Source organism: Etheostoma cragini, chromosome 18, assembly GCF_013103735.1.
Source record: "Etheostoma cragini isolate CJK2018 chromosome 18, CSU_Ecrag_1.0, whole genome shotgun sequence".
NCBI lineage: Eukaryota > Metazoa > Chordata > Actinopteri > Perciformes > Percidae > Etheostoma > Etheostoma cragini.
In genome coordinates, this window is record NC_048424.1 from 5,493,068 (window position 1) to 5,505,707 (window position 12,640).

Genomic DNA, 12,640 nt, shown 5'->3' on the forward strand with positions numbered 1-12,640 from the left:
CCTTTCATCGCTCAACGAATACTTCTTTTAAAATGAATCTACGTTGAAAATCTTTCGACAAAGTCAGTTTTGTTAATAATCATACTGGGGGAAACTATCGGAGCAACTACATTTCCCACACGCCCCCGGGGATGTTGCGCGTGCATGCTGTGCAGCGGCATCTGTGTGTGTGTGGAGTGTCGTCACGTGGAGGAGGTAGAGTCCGCTGTGTTCTGTCCTGTCCAAACAGAACGTGAGCGTTTAGCAGTCTGTCTGTTGGAGCGCCTCTCGGTGCTAAACTGATTCATGTTGTTTTTTTTAGCCACCCGTCCCTTTAAACTAAACTATTGTGTCGAAGAATGAGTGATAACGATGATATCGAAGTCGATAGTGACGTGAGTATTGCCACTTTGAGCTTTTTATGAATGCTATTTTGCTAGCTGACGATTTAGCTGAACTAGCGGCTCAGCTAGCATTTCTGTCTTGATAAGAATGTTGTTTTGTCGCGATTCTTGTTAATTGATACCCAACACTAGCTTTTCTTGCATCCGAGCTTTATAAAACCTGCTAAACTTGACTTTCTAGTGACTTCAGCGAGACAGTGAGATTTGCTGAACAATTCTGGCTACAATTGTACTTTTTTGTTCTGTTTCTTTGCAGGAAGACTCGCCGAGATATCACTGTGTGGTGCGTAATGCTGTCCAATATCGAGAAATGTTTCACTGTTGGTGCAAAGTTGATTTATCCATCACATTCTGATATTTTTTTGTGGTATTTAATCGATTGGTAAGGTCATACTGTGTAGGTTGATGTTACATGAACGAGAATCTGAAAGTACTGCTTTCTGCCTTGTAAAACAGTCACATGTAGGTTTTAAACTAATATTTGGCCACGACAAATTCCCGTCGTTTTCGGGAGCATTGAACTAGGCTGCAGTTATATTAGTGCAGCGAGTGTTCCTCGGCATCAGCGTTAGGAGTGCATTGCAGGGTATCCCCCATCCTGTGTGTACGCCGCCATAGGGAGACGGTGACACGACGTCTATATTTAGACCAAAGCTTTATCCACCTACAAAGGCTTTATTGTTGCATGTTTATTAGTTTTTCCCGGTTAATACAAAGCTTTCTGTGCTCGGTGGCAGCCGGTTATTCGCTCCGAGTCGTCTCCCCCCCCGGTCACCTCTCCACGGGGTTTGCATAATGCACATTTAGGTCATCTTAGTGAAGAGACGGAGCGTTTGCGTTTGTGCTGCATTCACGATGATGCGGAGGAAAAGGTGTCGAGGGCTTGTTGCATGTGGAGGACGGGCGGCCGCGCCTGCATCTCGGACGAGCCTTCGTGTCAGGAAGGGCTTGCTGCAGGATGTTTTCCTGTGTTGCAGCAAGTGATTAGTGATTAGAGCCATCTTCTTTCTACAGGCCACTGAGGGGCTGGCAGCCTAAATGAATGACGTATAGCTGCATCGCATACTGGCGAGAAAAACACCCTGCACGACTCGGTTGATGCACAGGCTACACAGCGCGACTTATTACTCCAGCCAGATAACTAGAATTTAACTACAGAAAGGCATTTAGGAAAACAATAGTTTTAGATTTTTGAATATGCTTTAGTGATATTTAGATAACTTATCTAACTTGGTTACTTTTGCTTTATTTGCAGAGCCACATAAGAAACTGAGATCGGATTTCAGTTCACTTAGTACTATTTAATGTGATTACCAAAGCTAGAAGCATACAATATGTATGCCCTGCTAGCTGTTTATGCTCCTTAGAAACAGGCGGTTGCAGTCATCTCTACATATCTTGTGGTAAATGAATGAGAATGCCGCCTTAAAATATGCACATATATAAATAGAGCTGAAGGATTTGAGAACAGCATCAAGTTTAAACTTTCACTTGCTACAGCTTGTTAAGACACCGTCAGTCACGTTAAAATTTAAACTGTGGCCCTTGCGACTTTGAAATGGCTCTTTCATTCAGCCCTGCGTACAAGCATATAAATAAAATCACTAAGGGGGGGGGTTACTGTGTAGCACACAATGAATAGGTTTCCCAACCGAGACTGGGTCTGTTGTCTTACTTTGTGAGAGAAGAGACTGACCGTCTGGTCACACAGTAAAATGGGAGGTGAGCACCAAAGCCTTGACGTATAGTATGCACTAGGTCATGTTAGACTTGAATGTACTGCTAAAACCTCAAGTTGATTGATCGTGTCTTATTGGCAACAATTTAGATAATCGATTAAGTAGTCAAATATTCCCAGGTTTGGGTTCTCAAACGTGGTGTTTGATATCGTAAGTTAAATATCTTTTGGGTTTCTGTCAGTTGGTCAAACAAAACCACATTTAAATGTCACCTTGGGTTCAGAGAAGGTGTGATGGACATTTTTCAGTGCTAGCTGACATTTTAGAGACAAAACAAAAATAATCGATAGACTAATCAAAAATAAAAGCAGTCGTTGCAGCTCTACTTCATATATTGTAGGGAAGAACAGGCTGATTATTTTATACGTTATTATTATTATTTTAATTTTATTAACTGTGGTGTCAATTGCCTGCTGGATGTTCTGGTTTATTGGTGACCGGTTTTTAGCATACCCCATGCTGGTATGGGGTATTTCACGCAGATAATGTGAGAGCGCCATCAGTAGCCAGGAAGCTGCAGCTACCAGTCTTCCACGCGGCGCCGGGAGATGTTGTGTGTCATGGTCAGGTATGAATAGACCGGAGGGAGCAGCTCAGCTGGCCGGTCCTACTAGGCAGCCAGCAGAAGGGATCAGTTTTATGATGAACTGGTTATGGTTGCACTTAGGTAATTGGATACCTGTTTGTGTGGTGTCTGATGTGCTTAACAACTCAGATAGCTTACCGTGTAGCTAAGAAGGGACCAGAAAACTTGTCTCCGTACAATTAGCGGTATTTATAAAGGTAGTTTGTTACCCGTGAACCTTCACAAGATATTGGCTCTTGTGATTTATATAATGTGCAGCTCAGTTTGTTTTTCATCACCAAATGAGATGCTCATAACATTCTAATGCAATAACATTTAGCTACCCCAGTCTGGAATAGATATTAGCTGACATTTTATTTACTCAACAAAAACAATCGATAGACTAATCAAAAATGAAAGCAATTGTCGTGTCAGCCCTGCTTGAATATAGCTTCACAGTAGGGAAGAACACGCTGATTGTTTTATACCTTGTTTTAATTTAATCTTTTCAGTGGTGTTGTCAGTCGCCTGCTGGAGCTTCTGGTTTATTGGTGACTGGTTTTCCACATACCTCACCAGCCCGACAGAAGGGTAGGCTTTCATGCAGATAATTTGCCGCCAGTAGCCAGGAAGCTGCAGCTACCCGCTCTTCCATGTGGCACCGGGAGCTGTTGTGTTATATGTCATGGTCAGGTATGAATATATGTAAGGTTGGAATTTGTACATAATTAGAAAAAGTTAGGTCAGGCAAAATCACAATATATACCAGGAGGCACTGGTGATGCTGCTCTGTCTCTAATTTCTCAGGGTGTTTTAGGCTGTTGTACACAGAGCTGCAAAGCAATAGGAAGGATTCCTCTATAACAATACCTTATTTTTATACATTTTTCATCAATGTGATGAAATGCCTTGATTTATCACAACAAGTGTTGATATCTGGGCATAAAATTTCATGTACTATGATCAAAATTGTTGTCCATAATATGGACAACAATTGGGTGATTTGAACTCCATATCACCCAATTCTTTTAGCAGAGCTGGTAAGCCGCCCACATCCCGATGCGTCCCGTCTTGTGATCCATTTAGTCATGGATGGCGACCTTAATAACAGCCACACCTATTAAATCCATATAACTGTGTTATTTGCGAGGTGAAACAGAACCTATGCCCGCCTTCCTGAAAATTACAGTTTTATTTCAAAAAAGTATGGAGAAGTAGCCCAGCTCCACCATAAAACGCTAGGAAAAGTTGAAATCTATAAAAACAAAATCGAAAAAGTCTGTTTAATAAATGGGTGGTTTCACCTAGAAAAGCTTTGAAGTAGTGATATTCAGCAGTAGGCTATCACAGAGTATACACAATAAACCACCCAGGGCACTCACTGTCCATAATTGCCAAGTAATTGTACATGGAGCAGCTCCAGAGAGTAGTGCTTAAATACATTCGTGGACCTTAATTACCTTTTCAAAGATTAATGATATCAAGTACTTTGCCTAATAAAAGAAGAGTTAACACGTCTTTGGTTTCAGCTCATTCTCATGTGCCTCTTTAGTGTTTTTTGTGCATGGCGTGTCACCTAATGTGCTCAGCACAGCTAGAAAATGTTAAAATGTTATGCTTGAGGAAAAAGCAATGCAAAATATAAAAATGAAATCCAATGTGGGATCTGAAATTGCAGAAAAAAAATATAAAACGGTTTAAAACAAATAAAAAATCATATAATAAATAAGGGAAATATAGGCCCTATAGTATAAATAATATAATAATAAATAAAAAAATGAATATAACTTTACAATAGGAGCAAAGTCTCAAGTGTATTCTGTATTTTTTTGAATTATAATTTAGTGTCTTCAGTTGTAAGAAAAAAGTCACGTGTACTTTCTGTTCACTGAATAAGTGCATATCACAATGGCTGCCAGACTTGTAATTGCACATGCCTTCAATACCAGTCATGTGTTTGTGCCAGGGTTAATGGAGGGAGTGGAGTCTCACCTTTTCTGTGGCTTTATGTATGATACGAGGAGGAGGCGGTGGCACATGGTCCTTGTGGATTTGTGTATCATAGATGGTTTGTGGCTCTTGTGCAACAGGCCGCAGGAGCAGCTGTCACCATGCCATCCAGACCAATCACATGCGGGTGTTGTTAATGATATGCAGTGAATAACAAAAAGTGTTTTTTTGTTTCTGTTTTGGTTTCATCTGTGTGGTGTTTAGTCTGATAGTTAACCGTGTAGGACTGTAGGTCATTTCTTGATTTCTTGCATTACATTGCAAAATAATGGCTTGCATTTGTTAAGATGTCGGTAACTTGAGTCACACTCAACGCGTCGTCCCTCCCACCAAACCTATGACACGCTGAAGGCTTGTCTTAACCTGTGTGTTGTCTCACTTGTGGCCACTTTGGTCTTTGTCATTATCCTTGGTCAAAGTTAGTCAGATGATACCAGTTCACATGTCTTCTACCTCGTTTCTCTTCTGCCCGAGGCAATGTCGCCTACACACCACCGGGCAGTTTCATTGCTAATATTAAAATCAGGTCTTGCTTTGTTGGAGCTGGATGAAGCGAGATGATCAGTTGAGCTTGTACGGGCTTTGATTGGGTGATGGCCTTAATGTCTCAGCCTGGTGACAGCGTGGATTAGGCCAGAATCAGATGTGATTGGAGGCGGGGATGGTTTGGCCTAAAAACAGGTCAAACTAAAGGCAGCAAACTGATCTCCTGCCTGCCTGTGGTTGTGATTATGGCAGCCATCTTGTGCTTTACAGTCTAATTAAAATACAAAAGTGGGGTTGAAATTTAGAGTCTGTTTGATGCTGTATGTTAATTGGGGATGTATAAAAGGAGGATTGGGCTGTTATGACAAAGCCAGTTATATGATTTGGCAAAAGAAGTGAAAAATATGGTTTGATGCGGTACAACAACTGGAAATTATATGCTTATATGCACTCAATTATATTTCGGAATATTGCTTTGTCTTTATCTCTGCCAAGGTCTACCAGGCTTTTGGGATATCCTTCCTGACAAAAAACCTGACAAGCTTTAGTGAAATTTAGTGCACACACCGTTAGGCCAAGGCACATGTGATTAGTTTTTGATGTGATTTTGAATCCAGATAATGTCTTAGCACACTTAACTTGAATAAGAAAATGGTGGCTGATTTATTCCGCAATTGTAATTCCATGTATTTTGAGCCAATTCCAGATGTGGAATTGTTTTTTTTTCTCTCTTTCTTATTTCAATTGTGATGTACACTCTATTCTAAGTAAAACTACTGATTATTTGCCAACTAGTTTCTTACTGACAGATTCTCTTCATCAATCAGTTTGAAAGGAATACTATATTTTTGACTGAGAGCATTTTAAGATGACTGGTAACCTTAAATTGAATAACCGACCACAACCAGATTATGACAATAATTACTTTTATTTTCTTTCCTTTTCTTCCTATTTTCCTGACTGCCATTGACCTCAGAAGGTCTCACAAGAACGTATGCTAGTGTGCTACAGCTTGATATAGACTTGATTTTAACTTAGTATGTTTTCAATAGCTGGAGAATTAGTCGATTAATCGATAGAAACTTTTCTTTGATGCATAATTGCATAATTTCTCCGTCTTATGTGAGCGTAAACTAAATACTAAATTGGTCGGACAGAACCAGCCATTTTGAAGATGGCACTTTAGGGTTCAGACATTTTTTGCTATTTTATTATAGATTAAGCAATTTATTGAGGAAACAATCTGCAGAATAATCAGTAATAAACATAATCTTTAGTTGGATCCCCCGTGTCATCTTGATGATGTTGACTTCTTTCTAAAGATCAGATGCATGCTAGCTATTGTTGTTCACATCTGATATGATGGCTAAAAATTCCTTTGAATACATATTTATTTAGTTGTAATGACAATGACAGTGGGGATGTTGTTGTGAAGGCAGCAGAGCTGTTTGTGTAGGTTGACCCGGGACACCCGCTGTCCGTTTCCCACACAGCTCTGCTGCCAGGCTGAAGGCCTTGTGGCTCTTGTCATTGCAGGCAGACAAACGGGCACACCACAATGCGCTGGAGCGCAAACGTAGGGACCACATCAAAGACAGCTTTCACAGCCTCCGGGACTCGGTACCCGCCCTGCAGGGAGAAAAGGTTGGTAAAGCTCAGCCTGCAAGTCCTCCAGGCACACGATGTTCAGGCTCTCATGTAAGAAATTTTTGCTAACTTTTGCTATGTGTTTTCTAAAGGTGAAGTATAACATGTTCTGTGTGTATTTTACTCCCAAAGGATATCTAGGGATGAGTGCATTTCTATCATGATGTAATGTTATTGATTTCCTTTGAATGTACATAGTTGCAGATGTCTTTGCTTGCTTTATAGTGTGTGGGGAGAGAAATAGTTGAGGGGACTGGGAGGAGGGCAGATGGTGGACGAGTGCGGATTGGCAGCAGCAAGGCAGTGATGCAGTCTAAATACTTGGACCAGTGTCAGGAAGTTATTATGAGGCCTTTTTTTCTTGTTTTGACATTCATGACATTAAGAGCATTTGGAGTGCTGGTTTAGTAACTGGCCTGCCAGTGTGTGATTTTTTTCCCCCTGAAAGACCAGTTCCTGACTCTGGCACAGTGTAAAGGGCGGGGTGGGGGTGGGATGAGATGACGTGAGGGATATTTGCTGATCATTTGTAAGAAGTGTTGGGTTACTGCTGCCTCAGTGCTCGACCACCACCTCTCTCCCAGGACCACACTACTATTGTTGCTCCGTTTTAAGGTAGTTTGTACATGTAACATGTAGTTTGTTTTTTGTGAGAGGAAACCCAGTATGAAGAGAATATTAGGGCTGGGTACTAAACCGTGATACTGTTTTGGTACGGACTCAAATGTGTCCGCAGCATTATGTTTACAAGACTGCCAAGTACTTTAATCTGGCGTTGAATCACTCGTAATCTTCTCCTTAATTTAGACAGTTCTTGCCAATTTTACACCAGTTTATTCAGCAAAGTCCTTGTTTCCATAAGGAAATTGTTTGCTAAGGTAGTACTCCACCTTGGTCCTGGCGCATCTCGTCTTGTTAACAGTTTATTTAGTAGATTGCGGCTTCAACACTAATTAGACTTAAAGTTATAACAACTAGCTTATCAATCAACCAACTGGCAAATATATTGACCACTGATGCATCATTTGAGTCGCTTTTTAATTCTAAAAAGCCCCAAATTCACCTTTTCTAGTGGTACTGCTTTTGGCCTTCTGTCTTTAATGATATTAAACTGGATATTTTTGGGTGTTGAGCTGTTGGTGGGACAAAACACGCCAGATTATGTCACCGTTAGCCTTATTAAGATGTGATCAACAGTTTTCCCTATTTTCTGTTATTTTATATATGTTGATGCCTTAGCTGAAAAAGATTCACAAATGTGTTACAACATAACAAGAGGTGGACTTTGTTTTAGGTGATGAAACACTGAAAGAAAGTATCCTCACTACTGTCAATTTGAATTTCAAATGGGTACCCAGCCCTAATGAGTACAAATCTCACTGATGTTGCTGCTTATATTAAGTCATTAAAGTTGTAGATGTAGCAAATGTTTGTGAAATGTCTACTTTGCATGACGATTTTGGAACTGATGAGATAATGGACTGCAGCAGTCTTTTTGTTTTACTGTAATCAAGGCGAACACCCTGCCAGTAATGTGTCAGGGTTGTGACCTAGCCTGTGGATGTCAGACTCAAGCGCCAACAGTATTTTGAGAGGCTAAGAGACGGCACGCTGAGCAGACACGCCACAGCGCTGTCCTTTATTTCTCCTGCAGTAGTTTCAGTCTGCATGAATTCTTGTGTAAGAAATGTAATGACAACTCTGTATACTTGCGTCACTGCATCAATTTCTGCATGTGTCACTAACAGCAGTCTACCAAACAGGCGTCTCGAGCTCAAATCCTAGACAAAGCTACAGAGTACATCCAGTACATGAGGCGAAAAAATCACACGCACCAGCAGGACATCGACGACCTGAAGAGGCAGAACGCACTGCTGGAGCAGCAAGGTAACAACGCTGCCTTTCCTATCGCTTCGCTCTTCAGGTTGGGGTTACTCTACATGATATTTAGACGGATTATACCACAACTATGTTTTCAGCACTTTGTTTCAGAATTCAGAACATCTGTGCCAGTTTGGGGGGGGCAGTTTTGAGGATTCAATATTTGTTACCTGTTCGTATTAGTAGGGACTCCCATGACCACCTCACAAGAGGTTAGAGTTCAAGCAAATTCAATTTAACCTGGTACAGCCAGCAAGAAGGGAAGGTGAGGAAATGTAAAAACTTGCTTCACTGCTGTTTGTTTTGGCTGTCGTGTAGATTGTTGTGATAAAAGAGGCTGCGGGTGAATGGTTTGAGAAGACGTAGTCCCAATCTCAACATCAAAGTGTTTGTGCTACAACATTGTACCAATGGAAAGCCAAAGTTCAGCCCCCTCTCCCGTCTCTAACATAGCTTCTATAACTCAGTGGGATTTCTCTTAAAGGGAACCTATTGTGCTTTTCCATATTTTCTGTCATATCTTTAATATTTCAGTGTCAGATTTTCATGTTAAACGTTGCCAGAGCTTCAAACAATGAGGTAAACATATTTCAGAGAAATCTCCGCAAGCAAAACCCTCAAATTTTCCAATGCCCTAAGCGCAGGACGGAGCCCTGGTGTTGCTGCAAAATAGCCTCTGGAAGGAACATGTTGTTACAGTCGTGCAACAGAAAACTCTGATTGGACAGATAGTCTTGCTAGCCTTCTGGATTTACCCTGCAGAGATGTGAGGAGCAGTTACCCATAGTCCTGAGAAATCAACCAGAGTTTAGAATGCCAACACAAAGAACGTGGAAGGTAACGAGAACCAGGGACATCTAGCAGAATTTGCGGCGGCACCGGAGCAATCGTGGAAATGAGCGTGGCTACAGACTACCGCTGAAACCCTTTGGCAGTGTGCTGATGGCTGACACCAGGGTCGATGCACACACACCCCCTCCGTGTTAGCTGTTGGGACACAAATAAAAAAAATCCGTACACTTCAAATTCTTTTCTCCAAAGATATTTTCTGTCATTTACGGTTGTTCTTATCACGTTGATGTTTGTTTGACTGTAAATTTTTGTGATAAGTTTGTTTTAATGGGTTATTTGATGCTATAAAAGCGGGGGGGGGGGCGGGATATCCATCACTTACGTGCAGACTCTGGCTCCAAATTAACAAGATGGCAGCGCCTGTACAGAATCATTTTGGCTTCACTTTTGCGCACTGGGGAAGTGCAGACCTGTCGTCCTTCTTAGTATACAGGCCATGGCTGAGACACATGCTGCCCACCTCGCCTGCAGATCAGTTTCAAAACAAAAATGCTTTGAAATGTTTATTTTAATTTAGATTTTCACTTTATAAAGCAGTTTAATATTTATTTCAGCTCCAGAAACGTATCACAGAGTTTAGGGGAGATACTTATTTCATGGCCTAATAGTTGAACTTAAATATATTCTTATTAATCCAAACATTTATCAACATTTAAAAACCCACTATATTTAATTTTGTTATATTATTCTAATAATTGTAAGTAAAATCTGCTGTTCAGGGCAGTAATATTCCTAAATTCCTTCCTTAGTGTCGTCAATGGAAGCCATAACCCTGCAGGATATGTGCTACCTCTTTTATACCACTGTATCTTGTAAAATAGCAGCGTTAGCAGGAACATAACTTAAATAAAAAACAAAAAAAACATACTAGAAAGCCTCATTGAGAAAATAAGTAAAAGAGGCTTATGGAACAGACAAAATAGAGAATGGGGCATGACTTTAAAATTAAACTGCACATCTCAGGTAGTACTATTGATTTATGTGAGTTGTTTATAGCAAAGTGGATATGAAGGAAATACCTATTACTGCTTCAATATCAGCAGAGCATGAATGTATACTGTAGGATGGTAACTAATCAATTGTTTATATGTCGATTATCTAAATTCTTTTTTTCAAAGGTCAGGACTGTTTGCAATGGTCAGTCACACAAATTTGGCTGGACTGGGACAGACAGACAGACAGACAGACAGTCATGTAATGTGTCCCCAGCCTGAATGTTTCTTTACGGGTTTTAAACATTTTGGAATCCTGTTTATCATCCTCACCTTCTCCCTCCATTCGTGTGTGTGTCCGTGTGTGTGTGTGTGTGTGTGTGTGTGTCCGTGTCCGTGTCCCCATGCAGTCCGTGCTCTGGAGAAGGTCAAGGGCTCCGCCCAGCTCCAGGCCAGCTACTCGTCGTCTGACAGCAGCCTGTACACCAACCCCAAAGGCAGCGCGGTGTCTGCATTCGACGGAGGCTCTGACTCGAGCTCCGAGTCGGAGACCGAGGAGCCGCCCAACAGGAAGAAGCTGCGCGTGGAGGCCAGCTAGAGAGCGGAGCGGTCCCAACCTGGCCGAGGCAGCGGGTCCCACAGGAGGGCAAGAGGGAATGCAGCCTTCAAAGCTCTCGAGGCGCATTAACCCCCTCATGCCAGCAACGACCACCTCACCGTCCTCCATCATTCTCTCCTCCATATGTGGGTGGGCTCGCACTGGAGATTCATGACCCCTCTGACCTCCTCACACCGCTGCCACAATCTCTCTTCCCACCCGATCTCCCAGAACAGGAGGGAGGAAGTCAGCACGGTGGAAGATGACTGCTTCAATACATGTAGAGAGCTTCAGGTTTTTCCCCCTTCCCCTCCCTCTGTTTCTCTCTTTAATTTGGTTCCCTGTCATTGTTCCCCCCCCCCCAACATCTACAATCCAAAACCCAAAAAGAGGCAGCTTGGCTACTTAAGGACTTGATGCTTTTTTGTACCCTCAATAAAGCCCCTCCTCCCCGGGTTGTTTTTTTGGGGGGGGGAGAGGGTGCGTCTGGCCTACACCAAGCACTGCTATATTATATATATATTTTTTGTTTTGTTTATTTTGTTATTCTTGATTTAAAAAAAAAAAAAACTGTTTAGAATTTACACACACACACAAACACCTAGATAAATTGTCCTGGAGAAGTTTACCTTTCTAAAATAAAAATAAAAACTTTTTTTCCACTAAAGAATGTGAAGACGCTTGGAAGCAAATGTTAGTGGTACCCACCTCAGGCCCTCTGGATTGCAGATGTTTCTGCCCGACACGTTTGTTAACACACGATTTAAAAAAGTAAACATGGCTCCTTTGTTAAAATTGATGTTTTGAAGGAGAATATTCCTAAACTTGTATCGTATTTTGTCCTTTAGCTTGAAGTAGTGAATGACTTTAGGTGGCTGAATACATTAGGCATCTCGTTTTATATATTATAAAAAGCATTGATTGGATGTTTTGAAGTTCTAAAGTATGTTATGCATTTTGTAGTAATCTCACAAGTCATGGGAAAATGCCAATTTGTCACATGTAGTTTTCCTTAAGGGTATAAAATAGGTATTGAATGTCAAAAGGTGGCTCCAGCCTTTTGCATTACAAGGAAGCAAAAATAATTCCCTGTCGATGTGTTGTGCTTTACACAGTAAAAGTCAATGTTGCTGAATCCAAGGAAAAAAAGGAAGCATTTTGCGTGTCTAGGAAATGTGTGTATATTGTTTCCATTTTCTTTCCATTTAGGAGGATATCATTGGTGTATTTGTTTGTCCGATTCCATTCCATGGAAATTAAAAGTATGTTGTACATACTGCCAACAATTGTCTTGCAAGTTGAGGCCTACCTTTACTATGAGACTATAAAATAAACTATTTTATCCTTTAACATGCTTAATGAAGTTATTTAGCTGTCAGATCAACATTTCATCAGTACATTTAATGGTTTCTTCGACTTTCCTCCCTCTACTTCATTTGGCGGCTGTAGAAGAGCTTTCAGGAATGCATTTCTTTGTTGTGGTACAGCAGACAAACATAACTTCAGGTTTTTCTGGTTTCCAGTGATGCTGGCCGGGCCTAACATAA

The 12,640-nt window shown here is 41.2% G+C and overlaps 1 protein-coding gene across 12 annotated transcripts; it reads left to right on the top strand.

The window, feature by feature from the left end:
• Positions 1 to 168: 168 nt before the first annotated feature.
• max (myc associated factor X) lies at positions 169 to 12,443 on the top strand. 12 transcript variants are annotated; one of them, XM_034900137.1, is made up of 5 exons: positions 169 to 374; positions 640 to 666; positions 6,720 to 6,881; positions 8,579 to 8,717; positions 10,906 to 12,443. In XM_034900137.1, exons 1-5 carry the CDS (start codon positions 339 to 341, stop codon positions 11,091 to 11,093), a joined length of 552 nt encoding a protein of 183 aa, XP_034756028.1. In that variant the 5' UTR covers positions 169 to 338; the 3' UTR covers positions 11,094 to 12,443. The 12 variants fall into 12 exon arrangements, with proteins under 12 accessions (XP_034756028.1, XP_034756029.1, XP_034756030.1 ...); XM_034900138.1 differs by having other exon boundaries at positions 8,582 to 8,717; XM_034900139.1 differs by having other exon boundaries at positions 8,594 to 8,717.
• Positions 12,444 to 12,640: the final 197 nt, after the last annotated feature.